The 25,742-nt window shown below is 44.4% G+C and overlaps 1 protein-coding gene across 32 annotated transcripts in view; it reads left to right on the top strand.

The window, feature by feature from the left end:
* Positions 1-25,742, top strand: part of SORBS1 (sorbin and SH3 domain containing 1) — a 227,050-nt gene that overhangs the window by 157,637 nt on the left and 43,671 nt on the right. For 14 of the 32 annotated variants that reach the window (XM_035025550.1, XM_035025593.1, XM_035025559.1 and 11 more), the window contains 7 exons: positions 5,137-5,184; positions 5,310-5,439; positions 7,757-7,871; positions 12,768-12,851; positions 16,972-17,037; positions 17,600-17,701; positions 21,764-21,813. In XM_035025550.1, the coding sequence (XP_034881441.1) occupies positions 5,137-5,184; positions 5,310-5,439; positions 7,757-7,871; positions 12,768-12,851; positions 16,972-17,037; positions 17,600-17,701; positions 21,764-21,813 (595 nt within the window). The remainder of the gene's footprint in view (positions 1-5,136; positions 5,185-5,309; positions 5,440-7,756; positions 7,872-12,767; positions 12,852-16,971; positions 17,038-17,599; positions 17,702-21,763; positions 21,814-25,742) is intronic. The other 18 variants (XM_035025613.1, XM_035025686.1, XM_035025709.1 and 15 more) reach the window with 3 other exon arrangements.

Genomic DNA, 25,742 nt, shown 5'->3' with positions numbered 1-25,742 from the left:
TAGTTGCGAGAGCGTGCGGTTACACCCTCTCCACCTCCACGGGCCAGGAACGCTGCTGGAGGTGAGGACGGTGAGTCTCCTTCCAGCCCGCTGGTCCTGCCCTTACTTCGTTCCTTCTCTGTCTTGTTCTCTTCTCCTTCAGATTCTTTTTTTTTCCCTGTATTTTTTTCTGTAGCTACTCTATACCCTTTTTGGATCTTTTTTTTTTCCCCTTCCTAATCCCTTAAAATTTGCCTTTAACCAGAACATAGGCAGCTTTGGGAATGTCTCCCCGGGCTCCCTGGACTATTCCTGACCACCTTGCCCCGTATCTCCTTTTGCTGATTCTTCCTCTCCGATCCCACCCAGACTTTGTCCCCACTTCTGCATACATCTTTTTCTTTGAATATTTTTGTTTGTGGGGTGAGTGTGTGTGTCTATCTTGACTCCTTTATCCTTTCTCTTCCGAAGTGTGTGGAATGAAGCAGAAGGAATTAATTTGAGCAGTAGAAAAAGATTGTGTCAAAGATGAGCCCCTGATGTTAGAAAAATAATTTTAAGTTTAAATGCCTAAGAAATGCATAAAATTAAAATTTAATTGATAAAGGCACATGATTATGTAAAGACTGCTTTTTGTGCATCTCATTTTAGTCAGTTACATATTTTTTATAAAATAATCATTCTCAACCAACACTTGTTCCAGTGTTTCTAAGATTGTTATAAATTCTCAAGAAAGAAACCCCCCAAATCCAGGAAAAGTCTTTTTTAGAAGTTCATTTAAAGTCACTGTGCTTGAAAGAGCAATTATGTGCTTCCCGGCAGTTTTAGGAGAATAGCCGTCCCCAAATCGAGCTTCCAAGGATAGATTGCCAAAGCCTAGAGGGCAGTCGCTGGTGTGTAAACATCGGAGCCCAGCAGGGGCCTTTGGGTTCCAGAAGTGGATTGTTCACCCTGAGTAAATCCCGCTGAGCCTTAGAGCTTCCTGGAAGTCGCTGGCACCGGAAGTTCTGGGTGTCACTGCCAAGGCTCTGAGGGGCACCGTCAGCATGTGGCTTCACCACGAACAGCAATCACAAGATCCCAGCTCAGCTGAGCCCCCCTAAGGCGCAGTTTTAAAGAACCCGTGGAGAAACCATAAAGGCAGGATTTCAGACACAGACAATGTCTGTGTTCACAAACAGCTTGAAAAACGTTTCATTTACTGTGTCTTAGTTGTGCTTAAAAACATACACTCCATTGGCTAACTCTAGTGTGCAGAAATGCAGAAGGGTGATCCTTGTACCCAGTTTTCCCATTCATTGGTATTTTTAACTTCATACCCATCTACCCCAGTGTGGACTTAGCCTGCCAGGAGAAGGGAGCAAGAGAAACAGCAAGTAGATGATGTAGCAAGAGTGACTCGGTTTTACCCATTGTCCCTAGAAACCAGCAAAAAACTAGAAGTGGGTAACTCAGAAAACTTGCTTAGGGGGGCACCTGGGTGGCTTAGTTGATTAAGCATCTGCCTTTGGCTCAGGTCATGATCCCAGGGTCCTGGGATCGAGTCCCGTGTCGGGTTCCCTGCTCGGCAGGGAGTCTGCTTCTCCCTCTGCCTCTCCCCCTGCTTGTACTAACGCTTGCTCTCTCTCTCTAATAAATAAGTAAAATCTTAAAAAAAAAAAAGGCACCTGGGTGGCTCAGTCGGCTAAACATCTGCCTTCCGCTCAGGTCCTGATCCCAGCATCCTGGGATCGAGCCCCGCATCGGGCTCCCTGCTCGGCAGGGAGTCTGCTTCTCCCTCTGCCTCTCCCCCTGCACTTGATCTTAGCCAAAAGGCCGAGAAGCGATGCCTCTCCCCCTGCTTGTGCTCTCTTGCTTGCTCGCTTTCTGTCAAATAAATAAATAAAATCTTTAAAAGAAAAAGAAAGAAAACTTGCTTCAGCCTCACCAGGGAGGGGATGATGCAGAAAAAGAGAGCAAAGGCTACAAGGGCTGGAAGTCAGTCTGGCCAGCACCGTAGTGCACGACTTGAGTTTCAAAACAACACCCTCCCCTGCCTCTTCCACAATAAAAATTGTAGAAGAGCCACAGTTTTTCCCAGGATTGGGTAGATGAGGCTAGGGTGAGGAGTAGGACAAAGCCCCCATCCCTGTCACAGGGCTTTGAGGCAGCACAGGGAGGAAGGGAGTCGGAAAGACCTTGGGTCCATTCCTGCTTTGTCCTTTTCTCACTGTGTGGCTAAGGGCAAATTCTCTTAACTTCCCTGGGCCTCCTTTTCTTATCTGTGAGATGAGAGATGTACGTGCCTCCAGGAGTTTTCTCGAGGATTGACTGAGATGATGTGAGTAAACTACCAGCCACTGTTCGGCACTTAATGGAAACCGTGATTGTTTTTATTCATAAGCAGAGGTAAAATTTTCTTACATTAGATTTGTAAGACAAACATCAACAATTAAAGTAAATTTTGCATCCCCTGGGACCTGCCCTGATGGCTAGTGTTCAGCTGAATCCGTGGAACTTCAGTCTGCCGTCTTCAAAGGCGAACTGAAATCCACATGTCGGACTCGGATGCCGTGGACACAGAAATGAAGAGCTTGCTCCCCCAGAGGGGCTCCTGCCCTGCGTTGGCTGTAGCCGGGTGACTTTGCTTTTTCTACCTCCGTCAAATAAGAAGTAGCTTTATTTTATTTTTTTTTGAAGATTTTATTTATTTGACAGAGACATGGCGAGAGAGGGAACACAAGCAGGGGGAGTGGGAGAGGGAGAAGCAGGCTTCCCGCAGAGCAGGGAGCCCGATGCGGGGCTCAGTCCCAGGACCCTGGGATCATGACCTGAGCCGAAGGTAGACGCTTAACGACTGAGCCACCCAGGCGCCCCAAGAATTAGCTTTATGAGCGTTTAGTCATTCCAACGTCTGTTGCCTTCACCCCTATTTTTTTCTCCTCTTACTTTTCAAAATACATAAATTATTTAACTCCCCAAGCTATGCTATTTTTTTTTCCATCTTATAAGAACTATTTCTCATTTTCTTCTAGCAAATCTTCCAGATTTCTGCATAAGGAAGCTCTGGGGAGAAAAAAATGTTTAAAGAGCTTAGACTTTAAACTTTTTTTTTTGAGTATTTAAATGCCATGTTTCCCCCATGAAAACATTGCTTCTTACCCCAGGAACCAGGTAACAGTTACAAACTAACCCTGACCTACTGTCTATGGATAGGCTGTCATTCCATGATTCAGAGATACAGGGTTTTGAGCTAAAATGCTAGGCTGGATTTTAAGCAGTACATACATTGGTTCCTAAGTAAGCTAATTTCTCATTTGGCAACCACCATTTTTCCAGTCAAATCTCTGCAGTCAGAGCTGATTTTTAGTTTTCTTTGACATCATGGCATTTTCAGCAGAGTAATCAGAAGTTCTATTAAAAAAACAAAAATAGGCAAGACAAAATTCTTCAGAACAGTACTCCAAAAATACATTTTACCTCTTCTGCCCTATTTTCAGAAGTTAACGTAAATCACCTTGCACATTGCATGTATAGCAGGGCAAGTCTTGTTCAACTTTGATATCGACTAGTTCTATCCTTGAAGCGGAAGGAGGGAGGGAGGGAAAGATAACTTGGTACCTAATACCTTTCCTTTATTTGTTTGGGCCGGGGGAGACCTGGAACAGATAAAAATAGGGAGAGGAGAGGAGGGACTAAGAAGGGCTACCAGAAGGCACTGGTTGGCTCAGTCTGTTGAGCGGCTACCTTTGGCTCACGTCATGATCCCAAGGTCCTGGAATCAAGTCCTGCATCGGGTTCCCTGAAGCGGGGAGTCTGCTTCTCCCTCTTCCTCTGCCACTCCCCCTGCTTGTGCTCTCAGTCAAATAATAAAATATTTTAAAAAGGGAGGGGGCTGCCAGAGAAGCTGTCTTTGAATAATACTCAAGATAATAGCAGTGTTTTATTTATACTTCACAAAATATCCCAGCCTTTCTTGCTCTGAAACTTAGAATGATTTGCAGAGAGATAGGACTTGATTAACACTTAGTCAACATGTGACATTGGAGTCTTTGGCTTGCGTTTGCAGGTTACTTCATGTTTTTTGTTAAAGCTGGTACAGATTTTAAGGGAAGGAGTTGGGTCTTCATTTCATCCTCAAGAATTCTGAATTCGGGTTGGCAAGATACTAGAAAACAGGACAGGCTGACTGATGCAGCCTGACTCTTGTTGGAGAAGTGCTTTGGTGGGGGGGGGGATTATCACGGGCATAGTGACTAAATATCCTGCATTCTCAGGACAGTTCCAATTTAAAAATCTGTTTCGGTAAATGTCCGTGTGCTCTCGTTTTGAGTTCAGGGCGGCTACTTCCACGAGGGGCTCAGCTCTCATCTCGGTTCCGCAAGTGTCCATGTCCTGGGGTTCTCTGTACTGTGGAACGTGTGCCTTGCCCTTGCAGAGCAAGCCCACAAAACCCTGGGACTTGGTTGGTTCCAGAGTCACCATTTAGACACTGAGCCCAGGCAGTACCTTTGCAGAGCAGACCTGTCAGCTTGTGCTGTGTCTCGAGGAAAGCAAGCTACTCAAGCAACTAGGTTGAGGTGGAATCAAAGCAAGAGACTAGGAGGGTCTTCTCAGCCTGTTTCCTTAGCCACAGTTCCTCTTTGATGAATGGTATTGTGTATGGAACTGCAGCATATAAAACAGGTCACAGCCACTGTGGGCAGCTGAAACTGCATCTTTGGGCCTCCCCCAACCCATCCAGTAATGGGCCTGGCGGACTCTGGGGGACTCAGCAGGCTAGACCAGAGACCGTCAGCGTGAGCATTCGGGGACCTCTCTCCGCCCCTGTTTCCAGCCCAGGCTGGGGACCCTGTGTTCTTGCTTTGCTTGTGGAAATTGTCTTGAGGAGGACCTTTGGCTATTTGTCCCCATGCTTCCTTGGTGTCAGGTGGCAGTCAACCCCCCGGTGTCATGAGTGGACCTTCCGGACTACAGGTCGGCAGATCCTGTTTGGTTGGGTGGGCTCTCAGATGGGGTCTGCGGTGGTGTAGCTTCCGGCACTGGGCCCCTCCTCTGTGTGTCGGGCTCCCAGTGTGGCTGGACGTCGGTGCAGGACGGTGCCAGTGGGGGGACATGTCACTTGGTTCTCTTACCTCAGCCAGATTGCTCCTGATTACATTTTGTTTTGTTCACTAGATGAAGATTCAGATCTATACTCACCTCGGTACTCCTTTTCTGAAGACAGTAAGTGATGTAGAATTTTCTGCTTGCCGGGGAGGAACAGAGGGTGGTAGGTGAGGGAAGACATCTTCCTGTTTTTGGTTTTCCTCAGTTTTTGCAAGTCTTTTGTACCCACTTTTCTTCTCCAGCAAAATCTCCCCTTTCTGTGCCTCGCTCAAAAAGTGAGATGAGCTACATCGACGGTGAGAAGGTGGTTAAGAGGTCGGCCACACTTCCCCTCCCAGCCCGCTCTTCCTCACTAAAATCAAGCCCAGAAAGGTAAGTGCTCCCTCACCCACAATCAGCTCTGAGAGTTAGGGCTCTCATCCCCAAGCTGCCACTGAAGTGCACTCCCTCTGCTGGTCAGGTAGCCTTAGAGGCAAGAGTCACAGACCCAATTTTGAATCCCTGTGACTTATCCTCAGTCTCAGTGTCCTCATCTGTTAAATGGGGATACATTTTACGTTCATAGGGATGTTGCGAGGATAAAACGAGATAATGCGTATAACGTTTCTAGTAGTTCCTGGCTCACAGTATGGGCTTAGTGAACGTTGGCTATAATTTTTTTTAAAAGATTTTACTTATTTAATTGACAGAGAGAGACACAGCGAGAGATGGAACACAAGCAGGGGGAGTGGGAGAGGGAGAAGCAGGCTTCCCGCCGAGCAGGGAGCCCGATGCGGGGCTCGATCCCAGGACCCTGGGACCATGACCTGAGCTAAAGGCAGACACTTAATGACTGAGCCACCCAGGTGCCCCAAATGTTGGCTATAATTATCATGACTTTACCCTTCTCACAAGAGAAATCTTAACTGTTTAAAATTTGTCATGTGTTTTCATACTCTTTGTGACAGGGTCATACCAGAGAATATGATTTTAAAATGAAGCCACACTGGGGCGCCTGGGTGGCTCAGTTGGTTAAGCGACTGCCTTCGGCTCAGGTCATGATCCTGGAGTCCCTGGATCGAGTCCCGCATCGGGCTCCCTGCTCGGCAGGGAGTCTGCTTCTCCCTCTGACCCTCCCCCCTCTCATGTGCTCTCTCTCTCTCATTCTCTCTGTCTCAAATAAATAAATAAATAAAATCTTAAAAAAAATAAAATAAAATAAAATGAAGCCACACTTACCTTTTTAAAAGACTTTATTTATTTGAGAGAGAGAGAGCACAAACACATGCATGAGTGAGCAGGGGGAGGGCCAGAGGGAGAGAGAATCTCAAGCAGACTCTGTGCTGAGCACAGAGCCTAATGCAGGGCTTGAGCTCAAAAACGATCCTGAGATCATGACCTGAGCCAAAATCAAGATGACTGACCCACCCAGGCACCCCAACGCCACACTTATTAATAGTGATGCAATGTGTATCATTGAAAGATAAGGCTTGGAGTGGTCCTAATGATGGTGTTCGTCATGTCCTAATGGCTGTGCTGAATGACCCACTTTTCTCTATTGAGTTCTTATTCCCGATGGAGCAAACTTTTTATGCCATCTGGACTGGTGTCCCATGCATCTTCAGGCTCCCTCTTTCACCACTTCCCAACAAGGCTCTGACCAAACTATTTTTTTCCTCTAAGTACACACTCAGTTTCACCCCTCCATACCTTTTCCATCTGCATAGACAAATGAGTGGCTGAGTCCCACGCATACACAAGTGGCATCTGCCTGAGGGTTTTGATAATTAATTTGAAAGGAAGGCTGGGTATACCCTTAAGTCTTTGTGGGTACACACTCAAGTGCATTCATCAAGCATCTGCTGGGTACATTCTGTCGCAGATTGAACCAGATGCTATGGGGGAATGTAAGCATATATAAATCACTATCCCTGCCTTCAAGAGGTTGTAGCTTTGCAGGAAAAAAGTAACTATAGTCACAGTGCAAAATGCAATACTGTACATGCCTTAAAAATTTGTCAACAACTTCCAAGGGTTCACGTATCCTCTGGAACCCATTGCTGGTTCACGTTAAGTATCTACACCCAAGGCTGTGATTTGGGTGACTCCTGGGGCAGGGTGTGGAATAGAGAGGAACGTGGTTATTAATTGCAGATCACATTTATTCAGTGCTTACACCATGGGCCTGGTGCTCTGCTAAGTGATTTACATGCACTGTCTCATTTAATCCCTCCAGTATCCCCATTTTTCAGATGAGGAAACTAAAGTAGCCGTGGGTGAGGTGTTTGGCTCAGCTCACCAGGCTAGCGAGTGCTGTAGCAGGGACTGGAACCACGGCTGACGGGCTCCAGGACCTTCGTTCTCTCCCACTGCGCTAGCAGAAGTGGGAAGCACAGGCATGTTTGGGAAATGATGAGCTCCTGAGAGGAGAGCAAGCTTTGCTGCCGCTGTTCCCCACCCTTCTCCTCGTTCTCTGCGCGTCCGGTGCCCGGTTTTGAGCACAGGACACCTCAAGCCTTTTGTGAAGCCAACACAGAGATGTAACTGGTTATTTTGAGAAGGAAACCAGCTCAACTAAATGCTTCGCGCAGAGTCCGATTTTATGCTTCTGATACAAAAATTTCTTGATTAGACTGCAGTCTGCCAAAGTCAGACCGTGTCGGATGCCAATTTTCATGAACATAGCTCTAATAGGATTTTCTTTCTCCAGAAACGACTGGGAGCCCCCAGATAAGAAAGTGGATACAAGGAAATACCGTGCAGAGCCCAAAAGCATTTACGACTATCAGCCGGGCAAGTCTTCTGTTCTGACCAACGAAAAGATGGTAATGTGTATATTAAAGTTCTTTTGTCTCCCCTGCCGTGTTCTTTAATCTGGATGCATTGTGCACTTGGAATATATTCTTTCTCCCCTGAGATAGACTCTCTATGTTTCGAAGACAAATGAAAAAATGAAGTATTTTTAGCCTTTTCATTTCTGCAGGTGTTTATAAAATGAGTCCTGAGAGTCTGCTTTGAAAGATGCCATATTGAGCTTTGTTGTTCTTTTTGTGCATGATTTGAACTAATTTAAAATGGTCCACTAATGTAAAGATTCATTTTGCTGCTGTCTGTTTAAAAATGTCTAACCGTTAATTTATCAGGCTTACTACTAACTGGACTAAAGTCAGGGTTTTTTTTATGTGACTCTTATTCGAACATGCATAAATTTTGTAGAAGTTACGAGCACCTCATTAAAAGCTAAATAATTAATATGTTGTTATGACTTGGGAAGAAAAGACCCAGGCTGTTAGAATATGTCTTGTAGGTCTTCCTTTTCTGACAAGTGCACTATGGAGGACGAATTTCATATTCAGTCTGGTTTCTAATTTTCTACACATGTTCACATCGCCGAGCAAGTGCAAGTGGGGGAAGTGGCATGTCTGGGCATAGAAGACCACCCTGGAAAAGCGGCTTCTTCTGTGAAACGGGAAAGAATTTTTGCAGTCTGATTAGTTTCATATCTGCCCCTCACGCTTCCTTTTATTCACCCTTCGTTAGGAAAGCTGGTTCAGAATTCAGATCACGGTTAAAGGGATTCTCCAAAGCTCTATAAATATTGCAGCCCTCCAGCCATGCCAGCAGGATGGAATTATCATGCTGGGGATTGGTTTTTATTAAAATGCGGTTACCACACTGAGAACAGATTAAGTAGGCCTCTGAAATGCAGGTTCAAATTATTTTCCCTCCACCTCTTCTGTTCTACATGTTTTAAGTAATAATTGATTTGACTTTTACTAAAATAAAAATGTGACATCTTTAAAAGCACAAAGGGAGAAAGTAATTTTAATTAGGAAGAAAGGTCAACAGTTCACAGAAATGCTTTAGGGTTGTCATTCTTTAGCATTTACTGTGCACCACAGTTATTTTAAGCAAAAAGTTCAGAAAGGAGCCGAGAATTTTGCCTCTGACTCCACCCTGCCCTGGGGGTTCTCTCCCTGTTAGAAGATCATATGCACTGAAGTTAGCCTTCCACACGCAGGTGTGCCCAGAAAGACAGTCATGTGCTTGGGAACATTCCTTATACTTGAATAACAAGCCAGGGATGCACCATCATGTGTCCACACTTAAATGATGTAGTCCTTTCTTTTTTGAATTTTTTTCCTTGCTGTTTTTGCCGCGTGAACAGAAAAGTTGGAATGTGTCCATGTGGCTTGCCTTTTGGCATCCAGTATCCAGTTTGCCAGAATTTGAGGACACCTCACACCCCCACCCCCAATCACCACATACACACATGCTTTTGTCTTGTCCTTAACTGTGGATAGGTATGCTAACTAGTGACAGATATAGAATCTAAATTTGCTCTCAGAAATGCACAACTCCTTTTGAGGGGAAAAATGTTTTTCCAATTTGAAGTACTCCTGTCTGCTTCAGCCTGCCAACTTAAATGGCGACCTCACGGGCACATCTACCCGTTGTTTGCAGGAAGGGTTGGTGGTAGACTTGTAAAGGCTGCCAAAGAGCTTGTCTCATCCTTGGAGCGAACCCAAACCATCACAGGTAGAGGAAACCCTGTGCTACCTTCAGAATCCCCCACAGTAGGTTTACAGCCTTATGACCTCTTCAGCCATGTGGCAAACTCCTATGACGTTCTTCATAACTCCCGAGTCCCCCGTCGTCATAGTCTGAGTCCATCGTCTTGTCCTTTGGCCTCGGGATTAGAGATCTAGTGGTCAAGCCCTGCTTTGTCAGAAGTGGCCTTTTTCTGGCTTTGTCCCTTTTACTTCCCTCCAGAACTTCAGCTCAATTCAACAGATAGATATAGAATCACTTTTATGTGCCAAGCCCTGGGTTAGGGGTTGGGGTCCCTGCTGCTCCCACAGGAATATATTGGGAAGGACAGACATTCAAACAGTAATTACAGACATGATACAGATTCGGATGTGTAAAACAAGGGGGTTTCTCCCCAGTACACGGTCACTTTGAGTTCCTTCCTGGCTTTTCAAGTTTGTCACTTACCCCTATTTTAGCTCCGGGTCCTCTGCCAACGCAGAGGGTCTGCCTCCTTCTCAGGATTATGAGAAGGGGATGTTACATACTGGACAGAGCACTGGACTCGGAATTGGAAGATCTGAGTTCAAATACTGACTCTGCCTTCAGCTATCTTGGGGCAAGTCCTTTAACTTTTCAGAGCCTCAGTGTTTTCATCTATAAAATAGAAGTATTGCTTGGCCTGCCAATGTTACTGAAGTAGTGAGTATTGAAGTGAGTACTGAGTAGGATTGCATACTCACCGAAGTATCGAATGAGAGAACCACGTGCTGTAAAATGTATAAGAGAATTATATGAACGTTATCAAGTGCTGTGCACATGAACGTACCACATTCAGATTGTTTAATTAAAAATTGAAGCTAGTCTCTGCTCCCATCCAAGAAGCAAAACCATCCTCAAGGAGAATCAGGCATTTTTCTGGCAGGTCATCTGCCTTTTCCAAGGATTTGGCCGAGCTGGGGAAAGTAGCCCACAGTAGCAGAGAACTCAGCCTGGCCTTGTGGAATCCACCCTGCCTGCCAGGACGGAGATCCTGCTCTGCGTCTAGAAGGACGTTTCCTATTTGTCCATTCCATAATGGGATCTACAGCCGAGTCGTAAATGACAAAACCAAATGCAGATGTTAGTGCTGTGTGGTGGTACCTCTTTCACTTTCTCCCCAGGCAGCTGCTCTGGGCCCAAGCAGTTGACATGCCTCCTGATTCAGTTCTCAGCACAGCGTTAGCCTTCGCAGTAAGAACAATCTGCAAGCAACCTTGGGCAATAAAATGGGCTAATTCTTTCAGGACCGAGTACCAAGACATTCAGGCCATTTCCTGAAAGAGTTGGTACATTTTATTTAAAACAACAACAACAAAAACCTAACCGATTCCCAGGGAGTGTTAATAAATAGTGTTCAAAGATAATAAACATGAAATAGGTTTCATGAAACTCCCACCATGTGAGGATCTAGCATGTCCCAGAGCCTGGACTGTCCCTCCGGAAGAGTTGTGTCCTTCTTGCTGTTGTGCCTCATTTCACTGAATAAATTAAGAATCCTTTTGGAATCCATTATTTTACATCATTTCAGAATCTGGTGAGAAGGAGCACACCTTCTCCTTAGAGATTCAGGCCCCTAAGTCCCTGAAGACAGCTGGAGGAGATTTTAATCTGGATGCAAGGGGGCAGACTCCGTTTCAGGAGACATTTCCCTCTGAGTCCAGCTAACTTATATTCAATGCATGTCACGTAAAGAAAAGTTCTCTGCCACGTCTTCCTCCTTTTAAAACAAAAGTAGGAATAACGGTGAAGACCCTTCGAAGGATTTTAGAAGAAGGGATTGGTCAGGGTCGCAAAGAAAGTTGACCGCCATTTCTCCAAACTGCCAAAGGCCTGTGAACAGAATGTGAAGAGAAACGGGCCCCCAAGGAGCTGCTCCGTGAAGCAGTGGCTTGGAAAACGTGGCCACAGGACCTGCCATGTGTCATTGCCCTGAGGGAGTGACGTTTCTTAGATATTGTTTTCAATCTCGGTGCAAAATATACCTTTTCTATTTCATATTGTTGTCGGAAAGATCACCATATCTCTCTCAGGTAGTGACTGCCAAGGTATTTTGAAATGTATCTACATAGATGAAATTCATGACGCCATGAGCCCCTCATGCTTTTGTCTGCTGTGAACTTGTATCTCCAGTGTCTGAAGGGAAAACCTGATTTGCTTTCCAGGCATTCGTTTTCCAACTAATTATTTCCAGAAACACATGTGATTCCACAGAGCGAGATGTTAAGACTTTATAAAGATCTGACTCGATATGAAACCCCGTGGAATCAAATGATCAGTCTGTGTGAACCGCCTCTTAGAGTTGCATGAAGTTGAGATACCTGACTTAATTTTTGCAACGTAACCCAGAAGTTTTTTCCCCCCTGTTCTGTCGTCTGTCTTGTTCAGCTTTCCCCTCACTTTATTTTTCCCAGTTCTTTAACATTTATTTGTGAAAGCACAAAGTATATTCTGTCTGTATTCCTCCCCCACGGATGCTCGTTTAAAATGTTTTTGCACTTGTGTCCTCTGTTCTTTACTTACACCATCTTTCACTGTACTGTGTATAGCACATGATTTCTCACCTACTCATGTGCCATTAAAGATGCAGTATTAACAAATTGGCTTTTACAAAGTGTTGGTATCTGCATTTATTTGGAAAACCCTCAAGGCAGCTTTGCAAATAAGTACTAAAACTATACTAGCCCGTACAAATTATTTGCTCTACTCATCTGGCGTAGATGGCTAAGTGTTTGGTGTGCTCACCAGGTTATTTGCTCCTCACTAACAGCTCTTCCTAAAGAGGAAATACAGGCTTTCTCTTCTCCCACGATACGGTTATTGAGGAATATGCCCATGTTCCGACCTGTCGTGGAGGGCAGCAGTGCGGTGCAAAATTCTCCATCCGTGGCCCGTGTGCCTTGTGCCTCAGGGCTGAGAATGATTCACTCCCTGCCCCTACCTCCGTTTCTCTGCTTTTTTAAACCCATCCTCTCCCACCTGTTGCAGCTTCTTGTTTTTGCTGATGTCCATAAAATGGATGGTTGCTGCTATTGGATAGAGTTGCTGTTTATCCCTGGAAACCACTGCATCTCTACTGGCCTGTTCCTATGTAATCTCTGCATAATGTTATCCTTCTCTCTCTTCCATTTCCCTGTCACCAACCCCTATAGAGTCGGGATATAAGCCCAGAAGAGATAGATTTAAAGAATGAACCTTGGTATAAATTCTTTTCGGAATTGGAGTTTGGGAAACCGGTAAGTTTAATAGCTTCAGTGGTTATAGACACCTTTTTAAATAATGCTGTTGATGCATTGTTGCTGCTAAAGAATCAGATCTGTTTGTAAGGAATGCAGGAAGTGGGGGGGCAGCCATTTCAGTGGGCAATCGTGGGATTGTCTCTTCTCACTACAACCTGTAAGCTTTCCCGCACTTTACTTCACCAAGAAAGGACAGTGAGCCCTGGAATTATTTCTTGCGAGAAAATCACAGAGAAACAAGACTAAATCATTGCACTAGAAACAAATATCACATACCTTGTAGCTGGCATTGTTTTGTCCATTGGTTCAATTACTTAACTAGAGTCTTTATGGCAAACTGAAGATAAAGCAGGAAAATGCATTACACACTGAGAGGAGCAGCATTGTTACTGCTTTAAAAAGATTTAAGTACATATGCAAAGGAAGTGCCCCAAACAGCCTCTGTATGTAGATGTCATCCACAAATGCATCCCCATTATAGGTGGCTTTGGAGAATGATTTCTAGGAGTTAGTGTAGTATTTCCCAAAACTTAAAATGGGATTAGGCTGAATGCTATATTTGCTAGAATTTCCCAGTGATATCACTGAGTTGCCTTGGCACAAACTGATTTTTGGCACATACATAAGGAGGATTTTCTTAGCCCTTCACCCAAAGGTGTATCACCCAGAGGGGAGAGTTGAGTTCATTTTTCCACTGGAGAGGACTAGAAACTGACTTTCAACCTACCAGGCTGATCACAGAGCTGATTTAATATACGCTGAGACTGAAATACTGTCCTTTGCTAACAAATATGGAATTATTTGCAATGACCGATTCAGTAAAACAAACGAATCACACCATAGATTGTTTCATACCTGTCCCTAAAAGTTAATATCTCAGATGAAACTGATTTCGTTATTTGGCAAAGGAGAAATGGCTAGAAATGTGTGGATTTTGAAGTCTTACTACAGCTGCAAAAAAGAATTTACAGGTGGAGGAAGTTAAGTATATAAAGATGAGACGTCTTATTTTGTTAGATGTTTGTGTGAAACTTTTTCATTAAGATGAAGACAAAGAGAAATGAAGCGGGTGCTGTGGAATTTCTAGTTTGATTCAGTGAGGCTGAGCTTTGTTAGAAAGTTGAGGCATCTTCTGAGTTAGGAGCACCTGACTTGCAAACTTCCCGCTGGTAGGAACATTTTCCTCCTGCCTTGTCCTCTGCTAGACACGGGCGGCTCATAGCCCTTGAGCTGTCCTGAATGAACAGCGCCACCTAGTGACCAGTGCGGAGGGACGTGTCTAACCTGAAGTCTGCACCACCTTCTCTCCCCAGAGCTGTGGTGCATACCTCATTTCTCTGTTTTCTCCCTTTTTCTTATTTACCATTCAGACTTCAAAGAAGTCTACCTCAGGCAACCTTCTCCACACTCAAATACTGAACAGTATCTTAACCTTTTTCTTTTTCTTAAAACTTGCTCAATTATCTCACACCAAAAGCTACTTTTGAATTGTGTGGTCCCCTCCCCCCTCTGCCAAACAAACAAAAAAAGACCATGACTGGTATATATAATAATAAGGCTATCCTTTCATCAAGGAAAGCAAAAAGCTGTCAGCTTTAAATTATGTGCAGTAAAGAGTCCGTGCCATTGATTTTGCAAAGCCTTCTCAGAATCCACACATTTCTAGCCATTTCTCCTTTGCGAAATAACTAATTTAGTTTCATCTGAAATATTAACTTTTAGGGAAAGATATGAAACAATCTTTATAATGTGATTTGTTTATTTTACTGAATCTGTCATTGCAAATAATTCCATATTTGTTAGCAAAGGACAGTATTTCAGTCCCAGCATACATTAAATCGGCTCTGTGAACAGCCTGGTAGATTAAACACTGTTTCTGCTGGAAACCATGGTCTGAGCACCGCACAACCAATGCAAACAAATGTTGAGAACACAGTCCATTTGTGTAATGGGACCTTCCTAGAATTGGTGTCCCTACTCTGTTGTTCTAACTGCCTCTTAATTATTTAAAGACTTAACGGTGCTTTTCCAAAATGCCATTTCCTCTGAGCCATGATGTTCCTTGCAGAGACCTTAGAGTCCTTCTTAAATGAGACTATTTGAGTGGGTCTTTTAAAGTAGTAAAAGATAATACTGTGGAAGACTTGCCCAAATAACTTAATCAGTGCCCATATCCTGAGGAACAGTGTCAAGATAAACGGTTCCTCATGGTCAGAAGCATCCTAAGGGTGAGCTTATCATCCGGTTGAACCAATTTGATGACTGCCTCTTATGGCCAGAGTTGGGGAAGAAGGTGTGGTAGGGAGAAATTTTTTCTTCATTTCTGTCCTACCATCATCACTCTGGGCTACAATAAAAATAAGAGAGATAAATCAAAGTGGTGTAAACCACGGAAATTGTTTTGGAAGGTTTTTCAGTCATTCAGAAGCAGAATGAAATTAAAACTCCTACCTAATCACGTGGATCATCATTTTTATTTATTTTTTATTCCACACCAGCTCAGGACCCACTTCCCCCAAGTGAAGCCTGCCAGAACTTGGACACTAGAGATTTACCCTGAACTCCTTTCTTCCTCAACTCTTGCACTTAAAGCCCACCAGCCAGAATGAGCTGAAATTGCAGCACGATTCTGTCTGTAGTACCTTTTAGCTCCGATATGTTGTAGAATATCAAATAATTCAAGACTCCCGGGATCATTTTTGGAAGGATTTAAAACCAATTTAATTTGTAAGCACTGCCTTATTTTTTTGCAGTAAAGAAAGAAATGAGTAGGTATCCTAAGTGACTTTACAAAGTCTACTTCTCCAGGGGAAGAGTCCAAGTGTAGTAAGCGCTTAAAGATGAATGGTAATTGTTAATAGCACTACTTTACAAATTGCAGAGTATACATAAACAGAGATGGCATTACTGACCCATCACTGTCAGTGATGAAAGTCCCTTGGATTCAGATTGCAGATTCATTACTAAGTCCCTTGGATTCAAATTGCAGATTCATTACTAAGAGTCTGGATGTTAGGTTTTTTTCTTTTTCTCCCCTCTAATTTCTGCAGAAATCCATGTGATTTCTAGAAGTAAGCTCAAGGCAAAATGTCACAACGTAAACCAGTTTGAACGCTTGCATAGAGTTACAATGATATTTGCACAAAATTCCAGGAGCTACTAATGATCTCTTCTTTTTCAGGGGTCATCGTATAAGACATTTCAGGTCTAAATAGGCAGAACAAGAAGGTTTAGTTGGTGGGGGAGAGGTTCAAGAATTACAGGAGGCTTGTAACTTCCAGATGTCCTACCCTCCGAACCCTTCGCTCATTAAATTCACAGTTCTCCTGGCAGTTTTAGGAATGCAGCTCTCATCCTAACTTAGAGTTAAAGGAGAAAAACATAATGCTACGGTCCCGCTGTTCAAATTCAACTTGTAAACTGTTCTCTAAGGCAGACGGAAGGGATGGCTGTACTACCAGCAGAATTGTCAAAGTCTGGTTAAGCTGTAAATGGAGATTTAAGTGTTGTCTAGTGGAATTATCTAGTTACACAGTGCATTTATTGAACACCCATTTTGTGCCTGGATTTCATTGCCACAAACCACAGAAAGCACATTTTGGTTAAATTTACCCTCCCCTGGCCAAATCTCCAAAGTCACACGTTTATTAAACAGGATGAATTTTGCCTTGGAGTAAACTGCTTCAAAAATGTAGAATCTCGGTGTCGATCTTAGTTTGAAAACAACAGTGAGGATGTATGTCAACTATACTTCAATTAAAAAAAAAAAAAATGAGGAATTTTAAAGTTTTGATTTTTGTTCAAATTGGTGTCAATGCTTTTTTTTTCCCTTCTGTTTTCTTTTTTTACGTTTTCAATGTTTAGAATCCAACAATGACATACTCTTGAGATGTAGACATAGAAACTTCCCAGTTAACGTTTCCAGCTCCTAAATTCTGCAGAATCCCTCCCTGGGCAGCCTCCTCAGGAGGCCGAGTGCCCACTCCCTGTGCTTTGAGTTCACTTTTCTGTGTTGATACAGTTCTCCTAGCGTGCCCCTCTTTGTTTGAGCCAGTCTCCATGTTTGTCTTTATGTCTTTATGCTCATTTCTTCATTTCCTCCTCTGCTTCCCGTCAGCCTCCCAAAAAGATATGGGATTATACTCCTGGAGACTGCTCTATCCTTCCTAGAGAGGATAGAAAGGTAATTCTGCTGTGCCTCCTCCGTGGGCTGTGTGTGTGTTCTTTAGCCTGGTTAGTGTGAGTGTGTTGTGGGTTTTTTTCTTTTATTTTCTTAAATCACTTTTCTTTTTTTAACTTGATAACTTGTTTTTTTTCTTTTGGCTTGGTGATAAAACTATTTAACAAAGTCTCTACGACTTCTACTAATGTTGAGAGGTTTTTAAAGCAATGCCTTATTCTCCTGACATATCCTATTTGTCACAGTCACTATACTCTGAAAAGAGAAAAAAATAGGTCTCTCGCGAAAGGTAGGTTTCCGTGGTATTTGTAGTTCTCTCTAGCAAGTAGAATAGACTTTTGAAGCTCTGAAGACTTCAGGATTTATATTTTCTCTGCCTAATGTTGCATTCTCTGTTTTCACGTCTTCACCTGATTTCTAGTGAGCTCTTGTGTTCGGTCATGCCATCTTTGCCTCATTAAAGCCGTAGCACTAAACAAATTCATTTTTCAAACTTAACCTTTCATTCTTTCTGCCTGTCCTCTAAACTAAAACATTCTTTCCCATCTTCTCTTTCTTGAACCAGACTAATCTAGAAAAAGATCTCAGCCTCTGCTCAGCAGAGTTAGAGGCACGCTTAGGAAACACGGAGACGCTTAATAAAGCACCCAGTGCACACCCGTCCCAGGTATTTCCTAGTTTTTCTCACGCTGTTGGTTTCTCTTCCAGCTTGGTTTTGTTTTCTTCTCTGCTCTCGGGTTTCGATGTAGTTGAGGCAATGAATGGTTATGCTGGGTCTTTATAAGCTGCATGGCTTTCTGACTCCTATTTTCGATTCCTCTCCCCGCCCCCCAAGCTAATTTTTGCTTGGATTTCTTTTGAGCTTGGCATCTTCCTTAAAGGGAGTTTTTCAGATATGCAGGGTGGCTGGTGATTTAAACGATGCCACCCCCTTGTCATTCTCTTTCTCTGCTCTTGGGAGGGGACCCTTATAACTTCCTGTCCTTTGCCTCCGTATACCTGCTCCAAATTTTCCAGGAGCCACTTTTGGGGGCAATTCCCTTGTCTTTTTTTTTTTGCAGCCCTGGGAGATACCAACCTCAGAGATCACTTTCAGAAACACGGTGGCGGTGATTTGAGTGCCTCTTACATGCATGGCATGTACTGGCAGAGTAGTTGTATTTGTCATTTAAAGGGTCAGAAAGTTCTCAATGAAAAAATGCACTCCAGAGACCAGACAGCCTGGCCACAAACAAGCATTTGAAACTCAACCTGTATTGACATTTCTAGAGGGGGCTATGTCAAAATGTGGCTTATTGAGGCTATGTCAGAGAGAAAGTCCAAGGTAAACAGGTTCCCAAGGGGAAGAAAAATACCAAGTATTTGGAGAACCGCCCCCAGGGCTCCCTGACAAAACAAAAAGGACTCTTACAAGGAAAGGGTTTCTTTACAGAAAATAAAAAAAGGCAGGCAGACACTGCTGAAGAGGCTAGGAAGGTCCACAGACTGTGGCAGGAAAAGTGGAAAATGCTATGGATCTTGTTCTATTTAAGCAGAACTAAGACAAGGAGGGTCAGACCTCCAGCATGAGTGACTCGGGTTATGAAAAGTCTTGAGTGCCAGACCCTTAAGCCAGGGAAGGAGTGAAGAACCAGGGGGTTATGGCAGCAGCCAAGGTGGGCTGAGATAAGGTCAGACGCTGAGGAACTGCAGGCCAATCAAGGAAGTTGTGTTTCCAGGCCCCTCTTCAGAACTTTGGGGAGGCACGAAGTTGAGCCACGGGGCGCACAGTCAAAGCAGATAGGTCGTGGAGCAGGGACAGGGGATGCTCAGTTTCAACCAGGGCAGAGACTGGAACCAGCTGTAGCCACTGTGGGATGGAAGGTCTGAGCTAGTTCAAGAGTGAGAACTAACGGCAGGTAAGTCCTAAAGTGCTCTGGGGTAGGACCGGAGTGCTAAGATTACAGGTCATAAAATGAGTCAGGGGTCCCCTTTTAAAGTAGTCTAATAGGAGCAGCCCTATAACGCATGCAAGGATGGAGGGGCAGCTGGAGAATTACTGAACTCACTGAGGCCTCCCTGAGGTCAGAGACAGCTTCCAGTACCTGGACTCCTGCCCAGGCCAAGGTGGGGCACCAAGAAGGGTCTGATGCATGAATGAGTCATCTTCACATTGGTTCAGTTGCATGTTCCCCATGAGTCCCTAATAGGTATGGGACATGCTGAGAGAGGCTCTAGATCCGGCAAAAACAATGAAATTTGCCTTTAGGAACATGACCGTTTAGGCACACTCATAAATAAAAGATCCCCAACAGTACACAGCAGTGCTGTGAAGAGCTAAAAGAATGGTATGGGCTCTAAGTGCCAGGAGGAAGAGTGATCTTGTGGAAAAGTAGGGAAGACTTCCCAGGGGAGTTAGCCGGGACCTGAAAGGATAGGTGCAGTGTAGGTACGTGGTAGAAATAGGGGGCATCCATGTGAAGCACAAAAAGCACAGAAGTGATCGTGTTTAGCATGTATTCAAGGAATAAAGTAGAAGATTCAGCTATAGTAGAAAATTGGGGGTGGTGGTAGTGATGGGTAGGTGTAGGAAAGAGGGTTGACCCTGGATTGTAGAGGCTCAGAAATACAGTTAGGAGATGATTTTGTGCACAGCCCAATGATGTGGTTCAGGAGTTGTTTTAGGAAGGTCAGCATCCTCTAGAGAGGCTGGGTTGAAAGGAGAACCTCCAGTTGGATGTGCAGAGGGCAAGGAGGCTACTGTGGTGGTCCAGGCATGGAGTGATGAGAGCCCACACTGCAGTGGCATTAGCATGAAGGGGGGAGGGGTGGTATGAGAGTGCTCACAGAGGAAATTGCAATGGGACATTTTAACTAATTGGTGTGAAGAACAAAGAATTGGGGGATGGAATAGGGACAGAAACAACTCTAGGACTCTACCCTCCCCCACTCCCAGTTGCCCACCATTATTCCTCAGAGATTCCTAGGGTTTTGGCCAGAAAGCTGGAAGGATGAGGACATCAGTATGTCACATAAGAAAGATGGGGAGAAAATCCGTGGAGAGATAAGATGGAGCTAGTTTTAGGTGATTCGTTCGTGAAGTGTTGGCTGGATATCACCTAGGGCATATCCAGTAGGCAGCTGGAAATAGAAGACTATGTCTCCTAAGAGAGGAAGGGGCCTACATAGTCAGTTGGAGTCACCTGAAGAGAAATGAAGGCTAAAGTCCTAGGAGCAGATGGCAGATTGAAGGACAGGAAGGACGAGAGCAGTAACTACCCACTGGGATGTTGGATGACAGGGAGCAGGAGAAGAAGGGGAGGATCAGAGGGTGAACAGTTCAGAGAAGGAGGAGGAAAAGTAGTAGAACAAGAAGAGAAAGTATGACAACTACCTGGTGCTCCAGAGAGGTCCCCAAAAGTAGACTCTGAGGAAAGGTCAGTGGATTTGATAACCTGGAGGTTTCTAAACACCTTAGAGGTTGCTGGGAGCTAGAGAGTAGGGAAGCATCTGGGGATCCCCCAGGGGTACAGCACTGTTGAAAACATGTGAATGTGGAAGGAAGGGGTGGGAGCTCTTCCCAGAGGACTCTGCAGGGTCACACAAAAGTTTTCCAAGATGGAGACCAGGGCATCATCTTCAGAGTGGATGAAGACCCAGAATAGGACAGGTGCCGAGGTGAGAAATGGGCAGGAGACAACGGGCAAGAGGGCTGCCTTCTCTGAGGAATAATGGTGGGCAACTGGGAGTGGGGGAGGGTAGAGTCCTTATGCTGGGGCAGAGGCGCCCTCCAAAGTGAGAGGACCCAGCAGGTTGAGGGTGGGTGTTCAGCAGGTAGAGGACCAGGTGGGTGAGCCCCGATAACGGTTGCTTCCCCTCCTGTCCTCGCATCCTTCTTGGACCATCTTCCTTTTCTGTCTCCTGCTGTTTCTCTCCTTTCCCCCAATATCTCTTTTCCAGATAGCATCTTTTCCTTGAAATGATTATTATTTAGAGATAGAAGTATCTTTTAAAAGTTAACCTTTTCATCGATTTATTCAACTACCACATTATTTTTTAAAAAATATATTGAGCCCTTTGCCTTTTTTTTCTCCAAGACAACAACAGAAACCTTAAACTACTTAATTATATTGCCTTTTCTCTGCATGTAGCTTTTGGTTGTTTTCTTTCTTTTGCATAGTGGCCTGTCATTTTATAAAATGCTCCCCCACTCCTAGGTTTTGTGAAACTGCATTTCTCCCCATTTCCACATTCTAAATCTGCAGGGTGAACAAATGATCTAAATACAGTGTGGTCTTTTCAAATGCATTTTTTGTATTTTCTGTACCTAAGGTGTTGGGTGACCCTCTCTCTGGAGGTGGCATCTGGGGTGCATGAAGGAGTCTCTGGTGGGCTTGTCCAGGGGCTCTGAGGACTGGGGATAAGCTGATGACGGCGGTGTTGTCTTGTCCATGTCACTAATGCATGTTGGCCAGATGGTGGGCTATCTACCTCGTAGATCTATCTTTATATGAAAGCTAAGTCTAAGCTAAGGGGTCATTTTCCACCTCACCCAGAGAGCGAGAGCACCCACTGGCCCAGAAAGCGTCCAGCACTGAGACCTTTCCGGCCAAGGGCCCCATCTCCCAAAGGTCCTTGGCTACATCAGGAAAGGAAAGGGGCTGCTCTCTTTCCCCCTTGACTTGGAACATCTGATGCAAAATCAGTGATCTACATTCTTTTCTTTTCTTTCTTTTTTTGACATTTACAGAGCTCAGCAATCAGCCCCAGCCCGGAAATTTCTTCAGAGCTTCCTGGATAGTAAGTTGCCACCACGTACATGGCTTCATGTATTAATGTCAGAGATGGGAAGAGGCTTGTGTTTTGGATCCGAGTATGTTTTATTTGTATCAGTCTCGTGGCTTTAGTGATAAGTAGCCATTTAATCATTGTCCTCAAATTATGTTTCTTCTGTTTTCTCCTCCTTCTCCAAATTAATTTTGCGATGATTCCTATTACCTTTGAGAAGCTTTTTCCTGTGTTGGCATCTTTATCTTTAGAATGTGAGTTTGTCTGAGTTTGGAATCCAAGCTCACCTCATTTGCTGGTTCTTGGAGGCGATGTGTGACTGAGACAGGCTGTGCTGGGCATAAAGGTGGGGGGATGGTGGGGTTGGGTCCTGGGGTGGCACCTGTCACAGGGAAAGATGGGGCCAAGAGGGGGCAGACTTGACTGATGCTGAGAAATGTGGATTTATTTCCTTATACCAGTCAGGATTCTGCCTGGGTGATAAGTGCACACTCCGCTCACTTCGTGGAGTCACCACCAGCCTCTTTCCCCCTCTCCAGACCATCCTGAGCCCTGTACGGATTACTTTTCTCAGTACTTTGCCATGCGGCCATTATGCCAGCTGAAATGTCTCAGTCCTGTCCCCTACCCCTTTCTTACACAGTACATGGCGAGCTCTGAGCACGTATAAATAGGCCCTGAGCCTCCTTGTACCCAATTTAATGTTAAGGCCTCTTATGGCACTTCTGTGGCTGGGTACCTGAATCATACTCATGTATTTTTATAACTGCTGATAAATTAGAAACTCCCTGAAGGCAAGGGCTGCCTCTCTGGGGTACCCGGTGCACCCAGTGGAATTGGGTGCTTGTTCTGGTGGAAACAGCTTCTCGTCACCATCGTATCTGTATCTCAGTCTTGGAAGTATGATGAGGGCCAAAGGCACAACTGTTGCCTGTTCCTTTGGGGTTGGGTAAACCCACAATGAGCAAAATCCACCTCTTCAAAAAGAAGCCTGGCTTGATCGGAATGCTGAGTTTATGGAATTTTTGGCAAATGTTGTGGTCACTTGGGAATGTCCTACCTACCTTGCCAAAGAATGAATTCAACAAGAGTAGTTTCATTTGAAGGTCAGTCAGCTGGGATTAGGGTATTTCAGTGGAAAATTAGAAAAATCTTTTTTTTTTTTTAAAGATGTTATTTATTTATTTGACTGATAGAGAGCACAAGTAAGGGGAGTGACAGACAGAAGCAGAGAGAGAAGGAGGCTGCCTGCTGAGCAAGGAGCCTGATGTGGGACTTGATCCCAGGACTCTGGGATCACGACCTGAGCTGAAGGCAGATGCTTAACTGATTGAGCCACCCAGGCGCCCCCAAATTGGAAAAGTCTTAATTCTTTTAGTGACCAAATCTCTCACTAGATCCATTCTGTTCATTTTTTTTCTATAAATATGTGTGTTAATGATTATGATTAATGTACCCCAGCGCAAGAAGAAATTGAGAAGATATATTAGAACAGTAGCTAGAAGGGAAGTTACCTGCCTTAGGAGACAGTCCGCCTTGGGAAAAGTCCAGGCATTAAGTCTTCGCCTACTGTGGGGTCGGTCATCAGGCCAGCAGTGTGATAGACATCAAAGCTCAGATCTAGCATCTTCCCGATCTCCCTCCACTCTGGGCTCTGAGGCTCATTCTCTTTAAAGAGCTAGTTGAACTGTGCCTTCAGCTGCAAGGATGACAAGTCACAGGTCCTCTAGGTCCCCAGAGATGTGCTTTCAGAGATGAAGTACACCAGATGACCTTAGGCTACCTGCAGCTAAAGGCCACAGCTCCAGGGTGACAGGGTGGCTCAGGTGGTTAAGCGTCTGCCTTCGGCTCAGGTCATGATCCCAGAGTCCTGGGATCGAGCCCCACATCGGGCTCCCTGCTCCGCGGAGAGCCTGTTCCTCCCCCTGTTTGTGTGCGCTCGCTCGCTGTCTCTCTCTCTCTGACAAATAAATAAGTAAATAAGGCCACAGTTCCCTGCAAACTCTCCTTGGTCCCTGAGGCCACCTATTTGTCACTTGGACAGTCCTGACTGCCCACTGATTGCTCCAGATCTCTCCCTGCCCCTATAATCCTGTTTTCAGGATGGCTCAGTGTTAACCCTTCTGCCTGGTCTCCCCCCTCAACCCCCTTTCCTTTTCCCATCTCCCCAGAGTGCGTGGGGCAGGAAAGCCTGCTTCTGGTGGCTGGCTGAGTGAATTCCTTAGTTCACTTGGTGAGTTCTTGCTGGATCTAGGGCACCATGCTCTGTATTATCATAGCATAAGATACAGTACCTTAGTAGTTTTGGCAGCAAAAACACCCCCCCCCCCAAAATGTTGGTAAATGAGAAGGCAAAGTGGCAAATGAAGGAAGGAGACCAAGGATTAAAAGTATTCAGGTTTGGGCCCCCGGGGGTATAACCAGTCAATATAATAAGTTAATAAATATAATAAATAAGAATGAAAATAAATCATAAATGTATTCAGAAGAGAAAGCAGTACCCACGGGCTGTCAAAGTTAGGAATGCAGGTCTTGAATGAAATAATCCCAGTGACTTGCTGGACGTTTACTACGTGCCAGGCCCTGCAGTTAGCATTGTACATTCATTCCCTCATTGAGTCCTTTCACCATTCCAGGAGCGATCCCCATTTTATAGGTGAGTAAACAGGTCCGTAAAGGCAGCGTGATGCCCATGATTCCACAGTTGGCACCTGGCAGAGCTGTAGCTGGAGGAGAGACATTGAAGTTCTAGGCCAGGGGATGGTGTTAGCGATAATAAGGTCTCGTCTGCACCGTCCTGATTCAGAATGGGGCAGGAAATTCACAGAAAGCATGCTACAGTTTACTGGTTTTGAGTGATTTAAAAAAACAGTGTAAGTAACTATGTATAATACCGTTAGCAGGATCGAAGGGGCCGAACGCAAACTGCTTAAAAGAGCAAATTGCCTTCAGACATTCTGAGTATTTGTGGACCTAAAGATATTTGCTGGGTTAATTTATCAAGCGCTCTTATTTATGTCATTGAAATAGGTCTCCAAAGACCTCTGTGTTTCAGCCGTAGCCTGGCTCTCATGAACTACTTGGGAGGAATAGATAAGTTTTATCCTCCTGCTATTCTTCCAGTTGGGGATTTTTCAGTAAGGCAGGCGGGGTTTTCTTTCAGTTTGTTCAAACGAGGAAATAAGGTTTTTCCATATTTGGAATTGGTGGGGAGCCTGACACCCAGGGAAGTGCACAGCAAATGTTTGCTGAATAAATGAATGAGCTTGTGAGTCTTAATTAACCAGCATCCAGCACGCTCAGCACTGAGGTCGGCAACTTGCAGACTGAATCTGGCTCCTCTCACTGGATGGTTGGGAAGGATGTATTGGAAAAAAAAAAAAAAACGTTGGCAAGACTGGACTTAACCCCAGGGATTGAAGGAGAAGACGCAGGAATGGCTCAGGTTCAAAAACATCGTAATTAAAAAAAAAAAAAAGTCACTGGAGAAGTTGTGTTAAATCCATTTTCATATCTTGGACAGACTTGCAGTTTTAGAATTTTATTCATTACCATGATTACATATCACAATGTTAAAAGAATGTGGGTGTAGAGAGAAAGAAATTTACCCATAGTCCCAATATCCCAGTAGAACTACCAGTCCTTACTGTCAAAAAATATTTTTTTTTGCTTGCAGTCACAGTGTCCAGTTTTGTATTTTATTTTCCGAGAGTTATCAGATCTTAAATCAGCCCTGAAGAGTACTCATTTTCTTCATTGGCATTTCAGCTTGGATTAGCAATCATACATTTTATTGCCTAACCAAAGAACTTTCCTCTGTTTGGCCAGCAAGTGGCGCTCAAGAACAAGCTGATTTTTCCTCAAAAAACCCTTCTCTCTCTTAACCTAGGATCAAAACACAAATCATTACCTGAAGAACTAAATGAAACGCTAGAGACTCC

Source organism: Mirounga leonina, unplaced genomic scaffold (assembly GCF_011800145.1).
Source record: "Mirounga leonina isolate KUSES-001 unplaced genomic scaffold, KU_Mleo_1.0 Mir_114, whole genome shotgun sequence".
Lineage (NCBI taxonomy): Eukaryota > Metazoa > Chordata > Mammalia > Carnivora > Phocidae > Mirounga > Mirounga leonina.
Note: the sequence above shows the minus strand (reverse complement) of the source record. Positions and strands in the feature narration are given on the sequence as shown.